Source organism: Typopeltis vanoorti, chromosome 18, assembly GCF_054136105.1.
Source record: "Typopeltis vanoorti isolate ZY-2024b chromosome 18, IOZ_Tvanoo_1.0, whole genome shotgun sequence".
NCBI classification, from domain to species: Eukaryota; Metazoa; Arthropoda; class Arachnida; order Uropygi; family Thelyphonidae; genus Typopeltis; species Typopeltis vanoorti.
The window spans coordinates 47,927,716-47,951,679 of NC_143566.1; the positions used below are offsets into that span (position 1 = coordinate 47,927,716).

General features: G+C 36.2%; 1 protein-coding gene across 1 annotated transcript in view; it reads right to left on the reverse strand.

Annotated features, from left to right (window-relative positions):
- Positions 1 to 4,010: 4,010 nt before the first annotated feature.
- LOC150096636 (uncharacterized) overlaps positions 4,011 to 23,964 on the reverse strand; it is a 79,405-nt gene continuing 59,451 nt past the window's right edge. Inside the window, exons 3-6 of the mRNA XM_090408051.1 lie at positions 19,269 to 19,542; positions 17,223 to 17,387; positions 14,155 to 14,231; positions 4,011 to 5,281 (exon numbers count right to left, since the gene is read on the reverse strand). Coding sequence (XP_090264177.1) covers positions 4,732 to 5,281; positions 14,155 to 14,231; positions 17,223 to 17,387; positions 19,269 to 19,542 — 1,066 coding nt within the window. The 3' untranslated portion in view covers positions 4,011 to 4,731. The remainder of the gene's footprint in view (positions 5,282 to 14,154; positions 14,232 to 17,222; positions 17,388 to 19,268; positions 19,543 to 23,964) is intronic.

Consider the following 23,964-nt stretch of genomic DNA (forward strand, 5'->3'; position numbering starts at 1 on the left):
AGGGAGGGTTTTATGCATATTAAGTATCTCTTTCTCTCTCTCTGTCGCTATGACTCGCTCTTTCTCACTTTTAACTTCATATACCCCCCCCCCCCCGAGTTCAATTCCGGTCATGGATGAGATGATTTTTTTTTTTTTTTTTTTTAGCTCCAGGAAACTCTGTTTTCCTTCAGTTAAAGAAACAAGTTAGTATGGTACATGCACGGTGTATACTAGTGATTAATAGGAGATGAAAAACATCGAGAAACTATACTAAGAAATGATATCCTAAGAACAGATTGAGTTGCATACATAATTGCTTCATAGTGTAGACTGTTCCTTGTTTATTAGTTCGTGAACATTAATGTACCTGTAAACACTTATTATTTTTGTGGTTCTTTACCAAAATTTCATTAACATAAGTTCTGAAATAACACGTATCTTATTTTAGATCCTGGGTATTCATAATATTTAGAGAAAGCGTACACGAGCATCCAGAAATTTTTCCAACGTTTCTGGATCTTCCTGTAATATTTTTATTTTTTTCTTCAAGACTTTAAAATTGGTTGTTACGGTCAAAGCAACTAAAGCTTGGGAGATCAGTGTATTCTGTGTCTGTTAATTGTACTGATGTGATCTTTGGCTGGTTTGTCAGGGGAAAAATGCGTGTCCAGTTAGGAAAAAATCGTCATTTCCGTTTAAGACCAGATATATCACTTTTAATTGGAGAAAAAAAGATAAGAAATTATAGAAATGCCAGTTAAGTTCGAAAACGACGTCCCTCAGAAAAGAGAGAAGGTTTTTGTTTCTTGTTCGGGAGTGAAGCTTTTAACTCCCGTAGCGAGTAGAATATTCACTTTGTTATATCGTCCTTAAAGGAATGTTAATAAATGTTTTTCGGCTTATATTATTAGGGATAAACATTATTAACTTGACGATATTGGATTTGATTACATTCGATTGAGAAATCTTTTCTGAATTACAATTAAAGAAAAACTTATAATGTTACGTAGCTACATTACGAGATTTAATCAAGTAAACGTCCGCGAAGTTAGCTAGGCTATGCGCTTCGCAACCATATGCCTGGTGAAGGAGTGTCCTAGGTTCGATTCCCGTCGCCGGCGTGAGATGCTGAAGGATCTTTCTCAGCCATAGCCAAGTTAGCCGGTCTTGGGCGTGGACAGCAGGGTTTTTCATCCCGCAAGCAGACAAACCGTCTCCGTGAACACACGCATCTACAGGCGTAGGACACACCGAGAGGCATAGGGCTAGCCACCTTATCCTCGGGACGGGTACTCCTCAGAAGGGCTAAAGATAGCTCAGTAACAGGCCACTAGGCCTAATACGTGAAGGGAAGAAGAAGATCAAGTAAACTTGAAAGGAGTTTAGTACAAGTTACAAAATCATCTTCTAATAGGATTCCTTTACCAACTGCCATAGACGTGAAGAAAAAAAAAAACTTCACCCTAATGGCAATCTATAAGAAACAGCATGGTCCTGATTAAATTTTAGTGCTCACGTGAAAAAAGTCCATTAAGATGGATCTTGGCATTATGGACTAATTTTTGTATTAAAATTTAACCACTGATCACTTTGATTATATAGTTTGCTTGGCCGTATATCATACAATCCTTTATATGCAGTCCCGATCATATTTTATGGCTTAGAAGTGAAAATAGACAAATACCTGTAATCGGTTTCTTGTTTTAAAGTAACACTGTTGAGGGGGGGTCACTTTCAGTTACAACCGAGGCTATTAATTTCTGCCTATTTCGTAGAATGATGCATGTAAGCAGACATAATTAGTGGCTGTATAATTTATATTCGTTAAATATTTAGGAATTTATAAGTCGTACGTGTAACTTATGTAAATATCTGACCTCCAGACATCCGAATACTTATTATATCTTATAGCTGTGCTATGCGGGGTCTGGGAGATCAGAGGACCCTATGGCATCTTTCAATAGGAACTAAAAACATTTCAAAAATTTCTTGTGAAGAAATCAAAAACTTGTAATTATCTCGTTTCAGTCTTTGAAACTAGTCACATGACTACTAGGTCTAAAATTAGTGGTTTCGAATTTTGAAATATGATGACCCTGGAAGTCGATATTCAACCTTCCTATCGCTTTATATCAAGTACTGTTGAGTCGCTTACAGTTACACGTTTTACTTTCTAGAAAACAATTTTTTTTTTTTTTTAAAGAAGGAATAAAAAGCAGTTATTGGTTTTCTTTGTTTAATCCAAATTTCATTTGGCAGTCTGGTTAGCGAGAGTGTTTTCTTTCAAACTAAACAGACTGCGGGTTTGAATCCCGCGTGAGTGGGATTCGAACGTTGAAAACGTTTCATGTTTAATCTCTAGAGAAGGGTTTCTGGATTATTTAAAATAAATAAAATCCTCTGCTCATCCGTTGTACTAATGTACAATAGGCTTACGACCTTTTGTAGGTGGGAGTTACATTTAAAAAAATGAATTAGCTCCTTATGGGTCACAAAACATGACAGCATTCTTTGCAAAGGAACACCAGTCTTTTTTCTTTTCTTTTTTTCCAGAATTAAATTCAGTAACTTTAATGACAATTCGTTGTAAAATATGAATGAAATCAATCCCTATTTCATAATTTAAATTACTGCATAAATGAGAATGTATGCAGTAATATCAGATCAATACCTGGACAAATATGCCTAAATATATATTCTACTATATTCTTGTGTTTTAGCTTAGAAACGCTGCAAAACCTCTCAATAGAAACAGGATCCACTTATGGATATATCTTAGAGAATGTCCACACTATAATAGTTTGAAATAAGTCAGAATAGCTCGTGATTGAAGACGAAATTGAGCAGTTAGGTTACTTAATAAAAATTGTAGAGGGACTTGTAGAAGAGGAAGGTCTAAACCGGCTGGTAATTCGTGAAAGAGTAAAGGGAGAGATTTCAAAAATATCCTTAAAAATAAAACATTTAAGAATAATCCCTAAATTCAAATCAAAATTTTGTCATTTTATGGTTCAAAACCCTTTTTTTTTATTTAACTGCAATTAATAGTAAAAAAAAGGTTTTTGATTGCATCGTACACCATATTACTTATTTCATATGTTTATGATGTATTGCTGCAAAACAAACTTCATGATCTAGCAGAAACGTTCTTCACCAAGACAAGCAAGCTTCAGATTACAATGAAGCAGAATTCTACATATACAAAAGACCCCAGTCAATTCTATGCTCAGTTGAACACAGCTAATCTCACTGCCCTTCCAGGGCGAGCTTAAAGCTCAATAACTCTCCACTCAAAGAACTTTCCTCTCAGACAAAGGGAAATATGAAAAGCATTTATGCTTCACCCATCAAATCAGTAACTTTCTGCGTTGAGTGTTATTACCAAAATCAAATTGCTCTTCTACCAGTTGATGATTCGTCCCATTATTACTTACGCGTCCCCCACCTAGAGCCACACTTCAAGCACAAATATCCTTAAACTACAGAGAGTGTAAAACAAATGCTTACGCATGATTCTAAATGCGCCATGGTATATCAGAGCTGTTCAACTGCATCGGGACACAAATATCCCTTATATCTACTCTTTCCTGCAATCTTTAGCAGTAAAGTTCTTCCCCAAATCGTCCTCGCATCCAAATGAATTAGTTCAACAAGCAGAAAACTATGATGAATCCAACTATAGGAGACCGAAGCCCATCCTAGTTCCTAACAACGATCTATAACTCGCACCCACTCAGAGCACTTAGCTCATAAACTTTCCCCTACACAGAAACTTGATCAGATAGCAGGGATTATAAAAGCATTAGGCTTCACCCTTATAGACATTAATGTTCTGCGTGAGTGTTATTATTATTAAGTATTGTTTTAACTGTACATGACGAGTATTTCATTTCAATAGGTTCAAAATGACAATAATTGTTATGAATCGTGTAATATTGAATATTTTAAAGAACTCAATAAACCAATTCCGTATCATCGAAGTCACCCATTTATTTTTATTGAATATTTTTCGGTATTTTACACAGAACGCTACTTAGAATAATAATATACAAGACTTTTGTTTTACAGAGTGTCGTCTGCACTAGATTTGGAAACATGTATTTGCACCTGAAACATTAAATGCATAATAACGCATGTTCTTCTACGAGAATAAAATAGAGAATATCACATTACAACTATACTTTCATCTTTTTTTTTTTTTTAGGAAACACAAACCGGAAATAACACAGGGAATAGGACTGACCAGACAATGATGTCATCATTTGTTTTTCCCTCATCAACCAGGACATCATTATCCCTGTTATTTTTCGAGGAATAAAAAAAATCAAAAAAATTCAAAAACAAAAAAAGTCGTAGGAATATTTAGTTCGAACTCGTAAGAGTTGAATCAATGACATCACAGGTTAAAGCAATTCTTCACTCTTTTAAATCTGAACAAAGAATGTGTATATATGTACATCTCAAGTTTAAGGTAATTTTCTTAGAAATATTTCTTCCCATCAATTTTTTTTTTCTTTTTCGGGAGGTCCATTAGTTTGTAGGAGTTCCTATCCCGGGAAAAGGTTGGGATTCAAGAACATCTATAAACAGTATTCTTTGGGCCACGGAGATATTTCTACTAGAGGAATCTTTGGTTGTTATTGTCTCAGAATACTGGAGACCGGGAGAGAAAAAAATCACACAGAACCCATTGGCCATTTCTGGAGGACTTGCGGTGTCCATTGTCTAGTTGCACCTGGTTGACGAATTTCACCTGAGGGAACTAGATGAGAGTTCGCTGCCTATGTCCATCCCGTTACTATCTTTCTTAGGATAGAAGTAAGGCATGTATCTATGGAGTCCTCCAAAACTTTGGGAGTTATCACTGGCGCTCATGACTGGCCGTAGAGATCCAATGGGTGGTGGACACGAGCTGCTGGAAGTGACATTGTTCATGAGCATAGTGTACTGACTTAGACTCGGCAGTCCTGTTGGGTTTGAAGCCCACTGTTGCCACAAGTGAGGGGAGATTACCACCGAGGGGTGGTTGTTAGATCGAGATGCGTTCACTGAATATAACGATGGAGGCAGACAGTTAGTCTGAGGTGATAGCATCGAAGAATAACCGTCGTTTTGAGAAAAGATCGGAGGAAGTCCACTTGATGGTCTCCATAGAAACGGAGGTCGGGGAGGAAATCCAAACAGTTCGGCTTTTTCCCTCAGAAGTGCACAGTTTAGTTCGTCTCTCTCGATGTCCAAGAATGGCCTTAAAGGAGATCTTGCGTAGGTGTGCTCGGAAATGAGCGTCTCCATGGTTTCCCTGGTAATGAAAATAAGAGGATTAATATTCATGCTGAGAAAAACAACCAAAATGGTGTTAAATTACAAGTGGTTATTGAAGAGTTCTATACCTTTTAGTACTGAAGTGTGGGAAAAGGATTGATAAACTAAGATAAAAAGAAAGCACAAGTAAGTAATTCTAAGAAAAAAGTAAGATGGTTTTCTTAGAACTACTTATTCTCATGCATTTTGGTTCAGTTAAGTTTCTATCAGTTTATATAAAATGAAATAAAATTTAATAATAATATAGTAAATCTAATCTATTATGCAAATGACGTTGTGTGTGTGAGAGAGAGAAAGAGAGAGCCGTTACAACCCCTTCTATCGAAGCGAAGTTCCTGTTTACAATAAGAGACATCATTATAATAAAGTTTTTAGAATGACCACCATTTGACAATATGAGTTAACTAGAGCTTCGGCACACACCACGTCTAAAACATCATTGTTTCCTTCCCTATGATAAAGCATTTATTTTACTGCTGATAGTAGAAACATACGATATGTACTCAGCTACGTAATATATGCAAGCATAAACGGTATTGTTGCCATGGGAACTATGTTGAGAAATATCTCGCATCCGTCTTTTTCTTTTTACGTTGCTTCCACCCACGAATGGTTATTTTACAACCCTTAGTACATTGGTATACCTGGGTGGGCTAAGGATTTGTTTATTATCAATTATATATATTTTTAATTTTTTTTTAATTTATTTTTTACATAGTCCGTAAACCCTGTTCTAGAGACCAAACATGAAACTTTTTCAAGTCATTTTGGCCCCCAATAAGTGGGGCGGTGGTGGTCTCACACCGGGCGTTGAAATTCATCTCCCAGCTAATTTCCTTCGTAGTATGTTAGATGCGAAGTGAGGAAGTAACGTTTTCAGACACCTTATCCCCCCCCCCCCATCTATATAGAAAAGTAATTACAGTTGGTGGTATCCAAATGCTGTTTACAGCGTAATTATAATGGTGGAATTCTTGCTCATACCGAGATATTAAGCTGAAGGATGCAAATACAAGTAACACTCGTATAACGCGGATGTTAGGTTCCATAGAAATGCCGCGTTATATAAATCGCGTTATGCGAGACTCACATCACATAGAAAAAGTAGGGTTAGGTTCCGAAATCGTTTCTTTTTTTTTTTTTAAATTATATAAACAACAATGACATATCCAACAAAAATATATTTTTATTTAATTCAGGTAATTCATGCAAGCTATGAAAATATATAAATTATGAAACAAATACATAGTATAAATTAAGTTAAGGGGATAATAAATCCCTCATTATTTTAAAACTGGATACGAAACTCGGAGATCGAAATCTATCAATCGAAATCGAAATGCATAGTATAAAAGTATAAAAATTACAAGTTGTAATTAAGCTTCATTGCACGTAATGCATAAATGTTTTAGGAAAAATAAAACAGTGTATATTTTAATCTTTCATAGCACGAGGATTTGAAGATCGGTTAATAAACATTGGTTTTGTCATGTGATCACCTGATGCATTACTACAAACCGGTAGAGTAATTCTATCTTTAGAAACTTTGAATCCAGGAGCTCACTTTCATTTTTCGAAATATAGGTGCATTTTTGCATCCCCCCCTCCCCAATATAACCCGGATTCATCCGCATTGAAAAATAGAGATTTCTCTATTTTTCCAATTAGAATATCGCGTACACAAGCAACGTGCTTTGCACTTACCATTAACCCAGCAATAGACACTTTCTCGGATTTTTTGTTCGAATTGTTGATTCGTTTAAATTCAAAGTCCTTGCAACAGCTCCTGGTTTTTCTCCATTTTTCAACCGATCCAAGATTTTAATTTTTTCTTCGAGCGAAATAAATTTTCTTTTCCATGTTGGTTTTACCCTTTCGTTGCAGTTTGTGGCCATTACTATCAAAAAATTTTTTTACATAAAAAAAATCATTACATATTGTACGTAACTCACCAGAAAATGAAATGCTCAGCTTGAGATTAACACACTTATGATTTTTAATGCGCTTTCCTGGCATAAAACGAAGACAATTTTCAACAATAAACACTTTATGCGGTAAACAATTGACGTACATACGTGCTGAAGGGAATTTTCCCCTAATATAAATTCGCTACTTATTTACTACATGCGCGACGCAAATTTAACGAAGAAAAAATTTGATTTTTAAGTCCCACGGTGAAAAATATATGAAAAGATAAAGGGTTACTACAATTTGTAGACCGTCTTATATCGAAACCGCATTGTATAAGGCGTTATACGAGGGTAGCCTCTATTGCATATCAGATAAGAATTTAAGGAATGTATGAAGAAATAAATATGATCGAAAAATTATAGTAATAACTGTCACTATCATCATACTTAACTTCGTAATAACTAACATCTGGACTGTTGTCGCGCAACAAACACCTTGCATGTTGAAGGGGAACAAAACAATACATGCAATAACTCGAAGATTTTGCCAGCTCATCCGGCTTGCAACATATCCTCGATCGTATAAAACTCTAAGACAAAGTCAATTAACACCAATGATTTTCTCTTGCAGATTACTTGACGCTTTCTTATCCCAATGGTAAGGACGATGATGATGCGATATTTACTTCTTACTAGGAAATCGAATTTTGTCTTAGATTCAACAACCTTTGTGGGGATTTTCCACTCTTCCACTCACGAGGAATCCTTCCCCTATCTCCAACACCACGTGTTATTTCTACAGTTTAGGAAACATCCAGGTGTTTCATATACATAATCAATTTTATCATTTCACGAAACACCCCCGAAAAAAAAATCAAAATGCAAGCTTTCTATAAGTATTAACTTCACTAGAAGGATGAGGGACTGCAGGCTTCTGTGTCGCAAGTGGAAGAACACGATAAATGTCCTCTGATCGAAAAGACGGGTTCGTATTTTGTTAAAAACACCCTTAACCCTTTTTTAAGGGCTTTTCAACTGTAAGTTAGTCTGGAACTCGGATTTTCGTAAAAACAAATCTTAGTAAAACCTCTCCGTATACAAATTTTCATCAAAATTTGTCAAATGGTACTTTATACCGACAGTGAAATAATGGCATTTATATAACTGCATACTCAGCATACCCTGTTGATCTTAAAACATATTATAAATAATCGGCTGAGTTTTGACATTGTACAAAAGTTAATACTAATATGATTATATTAAGGCCACAGGGAGAGGATGTTATATCTCAGACTGTTTTTTTTCTCTTCTGAGGAAAAACCGGTTTATTACTATCCGAGACAAGATAAGTCGACATTTAAAAATGAACAACAAAAAAGATGCTTCCTTAAATCACAGAATTTGAACCCAGGTCTTTTTTCTTTTTCTGAATGCTTAGATTATTATTATTATTACAACGAGTGAAGAACAAAGGACGTTGTCATCTTTACAATCACGCCATATTGCTCTAGGGAAGAAAGGTGAGTCATGAAGTGTATCAAATGCCTGGAGGATTTATCGTCCGACGGAAATCAAATAACCTGTACGAAACGCAGTAGGATTCTACACTTAAAATGCTTTTCAGAAACAACCTGGCAACATAAAACCAATGCAACACGCGAGGAATGGAAGTGTGTAATCTGCAGGAGGAACAAAGAAACGCACCTAAGGCAGCCGATTATACCGGAGGCAAAATCAGATGACGAACCGAACAGACAAAAAAATGCAGGTGAGTCCTATAATTTCAACTCTTTAAATATACTAATAGGAAACGGTCTAGAGACCATAAAAGCCAGCTTAGTAGATTTTGTGCTAGAACTCTTCGACAAACAGAACGAACAAGTAACAAAAAATCTAGCGAATATGAAGATTTGGTCAAACATAATAATTTAGCAGTTCTAGAAGTGTTGCAAACGGTAAACGACATCAAAATCAGCATTAACGCACTAAATGACAAGCAACACAATTTGATGAAAGAAACATCCGAAATCCGTCAAGAACTTCATTCTCTAAAACTACAATACGAAGGTTTAAATCTGCAACAACATAAAGAAGATCTTATCATAAACGGTCTTCCCGAAACTGTACCTACAGAAAACCTCAGAGACGTAGTTTTAAAATAAGGCCATGCAATTGACACCCCCCCCTACAATTGAACGACATTCAGACCGTAAATCGGATTCCTAGGAAGAGCAAAAAACAAGCCTTGCCATGACCTGCACCAGTCATAGTTCGTCTTACAAGCAAGTCCACAAGAGACAATCTCATAAAAGCCAGCAGACAGAAAAAAACCAGTTGCCAAGGACTTGAACGCATTGCAAGACAACACACCCATCTTCCTATCCGAATATTTAACACCATTCAACCAGAATCTGTTGCACCAAGCAAGAAAAGCAAAAACAGAAAAAAATTACCAATTTTTGTGGATCAGAGATGCCAAGATATTCTTCAGGAAGTCACAAACTTCAAAACCGATACAAATTAAAAGCTCAGAAGACAAAGAAAGGCTGCCACAGTGAAATAAAAAGTCACCTAATTAGTTTAAAAAGAAGACCACAATAAAAATGAATGTCAACCATCAAGACAGATGCAATAACACCAGAACATACCGGCAATTTCACTTTGATCAGACCTTTCAGATCATTCATTTGACCTCCCAAACATCAGCCTACTTCCAACACAGCAATCAAATCAATAAAATAAAAAATATATACATATATCTAACCAGTGTCATCCTCAGATAAGCTCATTAAAAAGCTTCAAGGATGCAAGCTAAGACATTACATCTCAATCAAGATCAACAACAACAACAAAAAAAAATAATCATTTATTATATTGAAGTGGTGTAGTTACAGCGGTTAAAAACATTAAAAAGCAAAAATTGTAAAAAATATATAACTTACTGTTATACTATAATTGCTGTTAAAAATGTAACCTTATCCAATTGCAAACTATAAATTACCATCCTTAGTAACTATTAGTAACGCATTTTAGAATAAAAAAAACGGAATAAATTGTATGAAATTCACTGTAAAAAAAAATGTAATATGTAAATATGTACATATATGTAAATGCTCTGTAAGATGATAAATCAAATATTATTACAGGAAAAAAATTATTATTATTATTATTATTATTATTACGTAGCACCTCTAAGAAGTCCAAGGATTCATCTCTGGATGGTGCTCTACCCAGTACGCCCCCCCCCCCACACACACACAAAATGCACCGTTTACACTATTTCATTCTCCATCTAATGCTACAGTCTCCCACCTGTACCTACTAAATAGTATTTTATTTGTTAATTGAGTGTGTTCTCTGGCCGATTCTTGCCTGTATGCGAGATGAAAAACCTCAAGTTCAACGAAAATAAAACTCTATTCCCATATGAGGCCGACCATAGTTAGAACAGTCACCCACAATTAGAAAAATCGTAGCAATCACTCATAATTATAACAATCAGTGACATTGTTATGATCGTGTTCGTTACGACGTGATTGATATCTGTGGGAATTTTTATGTTTCTTTGAGATATTCAACATGCATCGTAGAGAAATCATATGAATTCAAAATAATATGAATAACGTCCATTATTATTGCTCTGATTTTCCCGAAAGTTGCAGTTTGTTTTTTTTTCCAGCTATAAAATCGAATGATTTAAAATGTTATTTTGATATAGAAATTCTTCGTGTTATTAAGTAGATGACTGATTTGAAGTAATACTTTTAATATCTTCTTCCAATCCTTAGTGTGTTAGCTTCAATTGCCTGCTACGGCGAAAGTAACTTGGCATCACAGAAACCTAATTAACAATGCGATAAGGGGAGGGCACTTAGTCCTGTGTGCAAAGTCTGTTTGCATGTATGCTTGCCGATTTATCTGTTTTTCCCGGAGACCAAAGACTCCGGCATTCTATTATAAAGGTACTTTACCCTGTAGACGGGATTTGAACCCAAGTATTTCCAAGTTTTTGATCCTGCATATTTTGCAAGAGGATTCGAGGGGGGATGATAACTATAAATTTACTAATAATATTTATTACCATATATGAAAGGCTTAAGTATGGCTTTGACATTGTTTCAGTTGCACTTAAAAACCTGATTAAAACTGAGGGGGGGGGGAGACGCCATATCTCTTGCGTTAATGGAAGACAATTTGGAATTTTTAATTTTTTTCCCCGTTTTAAATAAGAGTCTTCTCTCATTGCACGAGAAGGTCAAGTGATTGGTGTGTGTTGACGCCAGCTAACATACCGCAGGCCCATCACGTTCGCATTTACCAGGTGTAGATAAGGGTCGAGGGGGGGGAGGTAATCGACAGCCCTCTCCGTACAGCACCTCGGCCGTGCAGATTGAATTTAGTCATCAATCACACGTGACAAACGTTTAGCGCCAAACCATCGGACCTTGCGTCCACAACAGGCGGCGGCATCGAGATTAGAGACCCCCTGAAATGGATAATGCCTTGGCGTTTGTCCCTTTCTGGAGGGAGATCTCCGCCACTGCTATTATGTCACGATAGCGACGGGTCAAGACGGAGCTCGAGAGACCACAGATTACATTCTACACTAAAACTGACCCCTCCGTCTTCCCCGAGTCTTGAAGGTCTGTACGGAAGAGGCGATCTAATAATCACTTAGTGGAGGCTGCTTAGTGGAAGAGCGGTCATTAAATCGCTACACGAACCGACTAGGCAGCCCCTCGAACAAGAGCCGGAGTTCAACATAAGAGGCGGTGCGCTGCCAGAAACAAGTATACAACGACGCCAAAACATTCTGGCAGTGACGTTACAAAGACTATTGTACCAGTGACGTCAACAATGAAAATAGCGGAAATACGTGGAGATGTTGGTTAAAATAATAGAACGAAGTATTGAAGAAAAGCACAAAATGTCGTAATCACAACAAAGGCAAACATTCAAACTATTAAGCTATAAAGATGGGATTCGAACCCAAGTCTTTCCAAACGAAGGACCCCCCCCCCAGACACCAAGCTACGGATGACTTCATAACGAACTGCTGTTAGCAAATATTATTTTAACCATTATAATTATGCTTACAAAATATAGATTTTTATTCTATAATAGAATAAACGACTTCAGTCGAGATTTGTGTTTAACGAAATACCGTTAGTGGGTTTTAACGAAACCCACTAACGGTATTAAAGGCTAATAGCCTTTAATTCAGAGTTTACTTGCAGTACCAAAGGCTAATAGCCTTTAATACCCTTAGTACTGTGAGTAAACTAAAGATTAGGTAGACTGGGAAGAATGTCTGCTCTAGAGATCAAGCCGTTTCTGATCTCCAGATAATAGTTGCGCTATCGTCTTCTCACAGTCTTGGAGCTACTCGGCTAAGACGATAAGAAATAGACGCTCTAAACTCAAAAGAACACAAGAAAAATACATGTGCATAAACACAAAATCTACACCGAAGCAATACGAGAATTATTATGAAGTCGCGATGGTGCAAAATAAACAACCCCAATAAAAGAGGCCAATTGAGTAGGGTGTTGCCGCCCTCAGTGGTCACGCTAAGCAGCGCTGATTTCTTCTACGACTTCCATCTGTTCTGTAGATTCTCATAAAGAGCTGACATACTCTCTTAAAAAGGGAACTGTGTGTGTGTGTGTTTTTTTGTAGGATCATGTACAAGCGTGCGGCCGGTATTTACGGTATGTTAAAAAAGTTCCACGGAGGTCGAGGCGGGGTAGTGGCGTTCGGGCTTGGGTAAGGGGGGGGGATCCATTCGGCAAAGTTAACAGGGGAAAACTCTGTCCCCGTTTCGGTAGAGAAGCGTTTGGGTACTGTTTAAAGTGTCACATTTCGTAGAGCGGTGAGAGTAGTCCCTTGTTGCTGTCAGCGGGCCTTCACCGAGACCGTGCTCTTGCCAGGACCTCCCGCGTCGACATGGGACGCCTGGGATGTTAGGATTGGGAGTAAGTTCGCCTGGTCTCGGTGGCAAAACCTCCCTTCGCTGTGAGCACACTAAAGTCATTACCGACTCCTGCTAATTGCTGCCTTCGACCCGGGCGGTAACAGATACTGTTACACCCCTTCTTGATGAAAATCGGCAATAGTGCGTATCGTGTCATATGGCGTTCTGCCACGGGCTTCCTAGGCGACCTCCGCCACCCACATACCGGAAAGCAGTCAGTCATATTGCTTTAGCTACCATGTCCACACTTTTAGGCTACTGCAAGTATCTCAAGTTCTCTTTGTTCGACTTTTGAAAATAATTAAACTACTTAATTTGGGAAATCCTGGAAGGAAAATGTGAGACTGGATGGCCACCCCTTTTTCCATCAACTGGGCGCTTTTTTTTTTTTTTTTTTCCAACTTCGACGGCAAGAGTAATGGAAAAAGGGCAAAATAAACATATGTCAAGTGTTAGATGACAGTAATGATGTGTTGGGAGTATTTCATGGTATAATTAGCCGGGTGTGAGGTTTGCTAATAACGATATCAGACTTCTTGTTTTTCCTTTTAATCTTCTTGCTACTTCTTTCTTTAATATGGTAGCGTGGCTATCATCGGACCAAAGCTTTCTTTGAACAATGAAGTCTTAGACGCAATCCTTAAATACACTAAAAAAAATAGAAGAAAAACATGAAACTAAATGTATTAAGGCCAACAAAGATTGAACGACTTTTGTAAACAAATCCTGAGTGGTTTCAATGATAATGATAGGGTTTATCTTTCCTTTTCTATTGCGGTTCCATTCCCGTACAAGATAACCCCTGAGTTTTCCATTCCTGTACAGTACACCTCCTAATGATGACAAAGAATCTAAATTGCTATATTTTTGTGTATAATATAATATAATATAATAAAAAAAAAGCTTTCAGACGTGTACAAATCTCATGTTTTTTTTTTGTTTTGGAATCGATCAATCCCAACTTACCGTTCAAGTTCTGTGAGACGGGATGAATCTCTAAAACCTTTGGCGAAAGGATTGCTGTCTATTTTGAGTTTGGTAATCTAAAGAAAGACAAACAGGAAAAAAAGTATCTTTTAATCAATTAGCTCAAAACACCTCATCCTTGTTAGATTGTTAGATTTGCTTCTACAAGAGTCAATTCTATATAATAACTACATATTATAAGAGTAGGTGTATGAACAAACAATGTTTTTATAAATAATTAATATGCGTTTCTAATACGAAATTGACGACATAAAATGTCATAATTAATTTTCCATATAATAATATAGAAATTAATGCTTTTCTTTGTTTATTTGTTAAAACAAACCATTTGATTATATACAGAATTATAAACTACATACCTTTAAAAAAATGAAATTCATAAATATGTCATTTTCCAGTTCACCAATAGATGGCCTCTTTAATATTCTGATTTAGAATAGATTATCGTAAATGCAAACGGTCGACATCACATTTTATATGGCATAGATGGGTTTTAAATGATGTTGTTGTTGCAATAATCTTGGACAAAAGAACAATTTTTTATTCTGTATTCAGATAAGGAATAGAAATATTAAAGGAAAAAACGATGGGAGAAACTCATGATTGCCACAACCTGTAACAATTGATTCTCTCGTTTACGGTGTTATCATATATTTAATTTGACAGGTGGATGATTACATACGCTCCGTAGTAATATTAAGCATGAGTCTAGTCATGTTAATATATACAATACATTTCTACCGCATAAAAAATCAATATTTATATAAAAATGCATTATTTATATAACTCGCGCCTATTTTTTTCAAACATAGATTAAGTTCTGCCTTGCATTTATTTCTGCAATATATAATAAATATTTATTTATTAAAAATATTGTTTATGTCAAAAACTGTTCTGTTTTTTGTCTAACTCTACTTGAAATATCTGTTGCGATCAAATTCCAATCATTATAAGAGTACCGCCACCTATTGCTTTTAATCATAATACATACCGTCCTTCAATATGTACAGAGCTTGGGTATTACATGGTAGATGAACATGAATCAATCGACCGTGAGATGCGATGATTGATTGATTCAATCCAAATACCCTTGGAGGGTAATGGATGGCAATGCTGTAGCCAATGAAGTTCTAACTGAGGCTCGGCTATTGCTGTTACTCTCCTGCCATGATCAGAGCTTTAATTTAATTTAATAGATCAATAACACCTTATCCCTACACTGTCCTCTACAGATAACGGGGAAGATGAAAAGCATTCTTGTTTCGCCCCTTTAAGCTAGTCCTTATAAGGACTTGCGTATTATATGGAAATACTGCACAGCTATTTTTATTCCTTCTAGGACCGGCCATTAAAGATCAAATACGCACTCTCAAAAGCTTCGTATCTATCATAAATTTCAATGTAATATCGATGGTATTACAATTTTAATATGCTTACTATGCACTTCGCATCCATGGAAATGTGGACGTATATATATATATGTACGTCCTTGCCGGTAGCGTAATTAAGACCTGACCTGAATTAAATTTTAAATTGTAAAAAAACTCAATTTTCATTAACCTTATGCAAATCTTAAATCTAGTTAAACCATAGAATTTCAATCTCACATTTTTGGTGATTCCTCTAATATTTCCTACAGAATTTTTACCTTCTTGCACACAGAAAACGACAATTATGTTGATTATTGATCTCTCTCTCTCTAGCAATATCTCGTTGCTCATCTGAATTACCATCTAGACTGTCCTTTCTAATTAACATTTCCGGAATATTTCCTTCGTGTATATTTGTTTGTTTTCCCAACCTTCTCTCATTCAGGAAGATTGGAGGATTCCAGTCGGATTGGGAAGTGAAAGGAGAACATACCTTTTTTTTTTTAAACGAATCGTTCAGTTACATTAATGTCAGCCCTAATCGATTTTTAATAATATAAACAAAATTCACTGCATATATATTTTCAAATTTATAATTGTTTCTCAATTACTGAATAGGAATAGTAACAATTAAATTTTTTTCTCCACATCTTAAAAAGAAACAGCACACACAGATCTGATATAACGCCAACAGACACGCATGCGGATGCAATGCCTAATACATCTCATAATAGAAATTTCTGTGGTTTTTAATGTTTGAAAAACAGAAGTAAACTATGTTAACCAAACTCCGTTAGTTTATCCATTCTCCCTTTTCTTGATGTCTACGGGAGGGCAGGGAGGGAGTTAAAAAACTTATTCCGCTTTGTTTGCGTCTCCGAGTGTTAAAGGTACGCATCGTATCCTACGTATTTGCAAATTTTCTGCAACTTTTTTTAATGTCTGATAAACACAGAAACCTTAGTTAATCTCCTGACTTCTTAATATAAAAGTCCTGTGGGTATATTTGAAGAAAACGAATTTGGAAAAGGCCTTTCTGTACCGCAAGGTGGCATAAATAATATAAAACAGTGGACCGCTGGCTAAATGTCACAAAAAAAAAGTGATCATCTCGCTCCATTTTGAACAGTACGTAATTTATATACGACCCCTAATTTGGGAATAATAAATAAAAACAGAGAAATCTATAGTTGATATTACGAATATTGGTTGAAAAGTTAGTAGATTTTCTTCCTACTCATGCTACGATGTCCCTAACTTATTTTATAGGGGAATTAAGGGCAATCTTTAAACTACTTACTCCCTACTATGTGAAGGGGTATATTGTTTCTCTAAACTACTACTAGCGAAGTATTAAAAAAATAATAAGCAAATGCGTCCGTAGCACTTGTAGAAGAACAACACATACATCTGGCTAAAAGGATATAGGTTCAAGTCTGTCCTGGGACTCTCGAATAACATTTTAAGGGTTGGTTTATTTCGGCAAAATAGACACTCAATTATATCAAGGGAAAAAATGCTTGACAGAACTGAGATGGGAGAGCGATGTCCAAAACATATGCTTATATTTATCTGCGTAAGTTGAAAGCCTTTGAGAAGTCCTTCAATTATGTTACATAAATAATACACATGACAGTATCGAATTAATAAATTCTTAATATTAAAACATTTCCTTACTAATTGGTTCTGGTAGGCCGTTACAGCAGTAAAGACAGTCTCTGGAAACACGTATGTCCTGAATTCTTCGGACTCAAGATCCGTCACAGACATTGTCGGAGAGTTGCCAGATTTCCTCACCAGGTGGATACGAGGCTGATACCTGTGCATTGAATTTAGAACAATCTGAAAAAAAAAAAAATACTATATTTAAGATGCTAAATGCTACTAAAATACATAAATTAATTAATATATCCTATTCATTCTATTGTTACTAATCAAGTTAAAAGTTGGCAAGAAAGATTCGCACATGATCGTGTGATCAATAGCAACCATGTTGGCCAACAGTGTCGGGAGATATGGATTTCCCAGAAAGTTAACGTCTTCCAGTCATCGTCTGTTCTTTCCCATTATAGCTACCCAATTCATCACCCTTGTGTTGTGCTGTCGGCAATCCCAATAAACCACGCCAACATACGAGGCACAACGGATTTCAGCAAGTACTGCCCACAACCATCCCCAACCCCCCCTTTATAGAAGTGGTATGTCCTCAATGTACCTCTTGTCAACCATTCTAATGTCTGTAGATAAATCATAAGTCCTAAGTCTCGGCTTTAGCTCAGCTACGCGAGTGTTAACAGATCTGTAAGCTACCGGCTGGAGGCGTGTCGACAGTAGTAGCCAAGTTTTGCGTGACTTGAGCTAATTTTTCACCTTTGCCTGTGCATTGTCGGAGTCCAGTGTGTGTGCGTGACGAAGCAGTACTTGCTCAAGGACAATTAGGGTTAATTTTTTTTTCTTTCTTGCTATGCATTCTAAGTTACAGACACCTTTCTATAAGTAAGAGTTGTGTTCAACATCATTTGCGCTATCCCCTTAAACAACCCTTTAAGACTACACACGAACAGTTTACACGCGTGGATACAATGAAATTAATTTCTTTTTTTTTTATATTTCCGAGGTTTCTTGATAAGTGATTGGCTGTTCATCCAAATATCGAAATGTCTTCAGCGGTCAAAAACACTGGCTTGCGTGAGACACACAAGATTGCTGATGACATGTTTAAAATAGCTACCAGGAGCAAGGACAGATTGCAAAAAGGGTAATAAACCTTGTAAAGGGGGATGTTCACCCCCTTTTCAACATGATTAGAACAACTAATGAAAAATAAGCCGAAAACTACAAAAGAAGTGAAAATTAAAAAAAATAATAATAATATAAAATATCGTTAGATGGCGCTGCGACGCGATCTAAAAAAAGTCTAACTTATTTAGCAAATCAGTTTCTGAAACATCATACTTTCCGTGCAGCACTGCTCATAACGTGAACCTATTTAAGGGGAGATTTAAATGCTACATGCGAGATCCGTCCTATTGTCGACGCCTTTTTAGACGTCTGGCTGTGCGCTGGCGGTGGAGACAGTACGCTGTCGTAGAAACTTCCGAAATTGTTCTAACGTTACGTTGTCATTAAAGTCGGAAACAACTTGCTTATTTCCATAATCACAATGTCGGAAGAACAACAATTCCAATATTTTTCTACAGATCAATAAACTGGTAATGATCCATGTGTCGCTTAATACAATACTTGAATAAACGATTAAATAAGAATATAATTTCTTAGCAACTATAATTAACTTTGTAATTAAGTGAAAAACACTTTCTATTACTAATTACAGTCCAAAATGTTTTAACATCGCATAAAACACCTTTTTGTAACTAGTATATAAAAGCTACATGAATCTGCATACTCTTTTTTGTTGAGATAATGTGAATGGAATGAAGCATAATTGACCATGAGATGCAGTGATTAATGATTAATACCCTTGGAGGGTAATGAATGAAGTTCTAACTGAGGCTCAGCTATTGTGTTTACCCTCCTGCCGTGATCAGAGCTTTAATTTAATAGCTCAATAACACCTTATCCCTATACTGTCCTCTACAGATAACGGGGAAGATGAAAAGCATTCTTGCTTCTCCCCATTAAGCCAGTCCTTATAAGGACTTGTTGAGATAATTCGAAGTTAAATTATGTACTTCGTTTTAATAACGTGAATTCAATACTTACGTGTCCTTGTTTGTCCATTTCGTTGTTGGTTAACTTGACCTTCTCAAAAGAAACCACCTGTTTTTTGAGCTGCTCTCCAGTGAATGGAGAATCTGGGTGGAGATAAAGTCTAGCTGGTGAGGGCGGATCAGCCTTGCCGGCTACTAGCCACGAAGATCGGTGATATGCATAGCGATATCGTTTGTTGTCCACGGGTACAATGTCCATTAAAACAGAATACTTGGTTTGGTGTTCAGCTCCAGTAAAAGAAACCCGAACAGTAGGAAACATTCTCCTGAAATAAGATAAAAAAAAATAAAGCATTTCTATTACGAGCACAATATTATTTTCATATTTATTATGTTTTGCTCAGAAACTAAATTTAAATATATTTTTTGTATACTTTTAAAAACACACAAGAAGTATTTTAATTTCGTTTGAGATGTTTTTATAATAATTAATTTCAATCAAATATTTATATATGAAATGCTCTGTTAGGACAACGAAAAAAATTTGAGAAAATAGTTGACAGAAGAGGGGGATAAATACAGCGATTCTTTGCATATAGTTTAACCTCCTGATCGAGACTATCGGCAAGGTTAGGTTTCCTATTCCTGCTTCATATTTGAATGTTTTCCAAATGTCAATTGAATCTGTATTTACATTACTTCTACTATAACAATATGTACAAACGGATTAAATGTTCATTTAAATAACCTCTTTGCCCCAAACACACCCAAATATATGGCTTTACTTTTAAGCTACGAAACTAAAAATGAATGACTGTTGACTAAAAGTCAGACCACACGCGGTAGCTAAGATTAGCTCCCGACATGACTATTCCATTATCTTGAACATTATTTCTGTTTCTATGTACAAGCAGACATGGTAGTTGAGTCACGGTGTCTAGCAGATAACAAATTGCCTTCTCTCATTCCAGAACTAGACTTAGCCATTACATCGAGGGCCTTGGGTGAGTCTAAAGATTAAGGAAAAAAGACATGAGATGGCTGTCTATCCAATCTCACACTATAAGGTGGGTCTGTTGACAGCACACGGATGTATAGACACACAGACAGTCGTTATTTCCTGAACACCGCAGTTAACAAACATTACCAATACTAGGGATGGCTATCTTAGTGTCTCCGGTTCTTGGTGACAGGCGTCTAGATAGATATTAAGAGAAAGGTAGGGATGTCATGCAAGAGCTATTTGGCTCATTGGTTATCATCGTTTTGTTTTATCTTTTTATTAGTGTTTTTTCCATTGCGTGATTTTATCTAAATTGTTCATATGAACAATTTAAAATCAACTTTGTCACAAACGCTGTTTTATTTCAGTATGATCAATATCCCGTTTCCATGACAACCTCCTTTTTCCGTAATCATATAAATATACGCCTGTAATAACCACTTGAATTTTAAAGGATAACAATTTCTAAGAAATATTCGACAAATAGTTTTTATATCGAAAGAATCCCCCCCCCCTACACACACTGTTGCTGCTGTGCAACGAATTATGTTAATTCTCCCAATAAATTAAGATTGTCATAGCAACAAACACATTATAATTGTTCTTCCCTTCGTGTGAAGGCATTGTTTACAGATCCCTATTCTTGATCGCTTTCAAAGCTGTTCAACATTCAAATAATCATATCAGACTGTTGAGGGGTTATAATGCTTTACCTCTGTTTATATTCCCGTGTGTGCATTTGAAAACACATCCCTTCTCACAACAATTCCATTTTTATCCTGTTGAAAATGTCCACTGATTATTTTCATAAGCCTTTCGTTTCGCTCCGATCCAAAAAGTAAGATTCATATTCAGCTCTCCATATATATAAGTTAAATATTAGAATTCCGATACTTCTCCGAGCATTGCTATTGATTTCAGATTAATTATTTTGACTCCATTTCATTGGGAATATTACACCCTAACAGATGTTCGTACATTCCCATAATTCCAAGCTCAAACCGACACTAAACTCATGGTATTCTATAAACCAAAAACTGAAGTTCTAGGATTAACCGTATTGGAATTGACTTGATCGATTTCAGTGTCATGAAATAGCCATTGAAGATAGACAGTTGTTCCATGCCACCCCTTACCAGTTCTTTTTTTTTTAGATGTCCTCAGTTTTCATTGATTTTTCAATATTTTATTTCGCTGGGATATATTTAATTTCATGTTTTTTTTTTTTAAATTTGATTTCAGATTCATAAAGCACGACTTCCTTACAAATGTCACAAAGAACTGCATCTAATTAATCGATTTGGTTCCACATCATTCTATAAAACGTTCATCACTGTGTTATTGGCTGGTGAAGGTCCCAGAATATTAGTGAACAGGAGGAGTAGAATTCCGATCTTTAAATTACTAAAACACAATCACCTCTTGATGCATTTAAAAGACAGAACTTTTCTACCGTTCTGTCTCTTCATTGGAAGCTAACAAAGATGAAAAACTTCCCCGAATATTCTTCTATCTATTCCTAAATGAAATCAAAGATCGGTTCCCGAACCCAACAGATTAATACGTAATGTAGGAAGAGTAGACAGATATTAATAAGAGAGATATTTCACTGGCCAATCCCCCGGACAGCAATCAATCTGTCGGTTAATTTCTCATGCATATTTTATTATCCGAAGCATCTCACATTTTAATGCAATATTTTTAAGGCAACGTTGTGTCGCAGCAAACAAAATAAATGGATTAACGGTGTCAGCGTCTCCACTTGTGCCTTCGTCGTATTCAAAGATAAACGACACAGAGGGAGGGATAAGGGGAGAAAAGGAACGCTAAGAGAACTTTTAGGAACTCATCAATAAGTTAAGGAGGAAGTTTAAAAGTAGGTTAAACACAAACAAGAAAAGCAGCCTTGGGTTCTATTATATGATATGGATAATCATTTATCTTCGTATTTCATCATTTTGTAAATGATTGTGAGGGAACAAATCATGTTAAGTCAGTGTTGTTCATTAACATGTACTAAAACTTAAGTCCGAGTCCGGGTTTATTCGTTGAAAAAAAAAATGAATGAAATTACTATTATACAAATATTGTCGTAACACATTTTTATCAATTTATAATAAATGTTATTCGATAAATGCCACTATTTTAACATTTATTATAGATTTATAACGGGTTTAAATTATAGTATATAAGTTTAAAATATTAACCTGTTTCTTTATTATAAAATATTAAAAATTCTAAAATTATTTTTACACCAAAATAAATTTTTAATTGACAATGTATTAATAACACACTATAAAACTGAAAGAATTAATCGACCGTGAGATGCTGTGATTAATGATTAATATCCTTGGAGGGTAATGGACGGCAATGCTGTAGCCAATGAAGTTGTAACTGAGGCTCGGCTGTTGCTGTTACCCCCTTGGGGCGATGAGAATCGAGAGTTTTGAGCTCGTTCTCTTAAGGTTTTTGCCTTAAGGGAACAATTTGAGTCTCTGGGGAAAGTGTTCTCCGGCACGGCCCGCTGAGGGGCTTTGTCGGTGAATGCTTTTCTTCGGAATTTGAGCGGTTCTGCTCGGAGGTTGCATGTGGGTGGAAGGTCTTTCGCCCACGATTGAGTGGCCTAGGGATCGTCCGAATTTTTAGGGACGGGTTTACATTTACATATAGTAATGGAGGGCAGTGCTGTAGCCAATGAAGTTCTAGCTGAGGCTCGGCTATTGCTGTTATCTCTTGCCATGATCAGAGCTTTAATAGCTCAATAACACCTTATCCCTACACTGTCCTCTACAGATAACGGAGAAGATGAAAAGCATTCTTGCTTCGCCCCTTTAAGCCAGTCCTTATAAGGACTATGATATGACATGCGTTATTCAAACAATGTTGTTTATAAAGTTAAAAGTCTTAAACGTTGTGTTCCGACTGATGTCCAAAGTAAGGTTTGCAACAATGGATCCATTTGTTTCTAGGTTGACAACGTTGCTACAGCCTTACATCGAAGTCTGCGATAGCCATAGCTGACATATGAATGGTTAAAACTGGCGACTTTAAATATTCAGAGATCGTACTTCCCATTTAATTAAGTGGTTTTCACAGCAGATCCGATATATAAAGACATCCATACTTAACCGCATTGCCCCAAAGCTATAAGAACACGGCCAATTAAGATAATAATAAGTAGCAAAGTTATACGAGTAGTAATTATCACCTGCACCCTGTCTACACAATACGATGTTTGTGTGAAAGGAAAATTTCACCTGCCTCACGTGGTAGTGTGATAACAAGAATAGTAATTTTTAAAAAATTGCCTTTGGCTGTAATGGATGTGTGTTTACAATTAGGCGAATGGATTTTCATTCCCCCCCCCCCCCAATATTAATGTTGTCGAAAGAGTGTATCATTTTTGTATTAGAGAATAGAAGACAATCCTGCACAGTTGTTGCCGTTTAACATTTTACTGTTCGGCTAAGCATTTGACAGCCTCTCCGTAGAGTGTAGTTCATTTATTATCTCTCAGCAGCTAGAAGACAACAGACTAAATTGATAAATCTTTGTAGCCTCGGCGCTCGTAAAGTAATTGGCTACATTGCAGTTCTCGTGACCGGCCAGAGTCGCAACTCATTTTTTAAACAAATTGACTGCAAGGCTCAAAGTACACTATACACGTTCTGAGGCCTGCTAACAATTGCACAAAATGGGAACATTGTTACCATAGAGAGGCGTGCTTTTATTTTTTCCTTTTTTT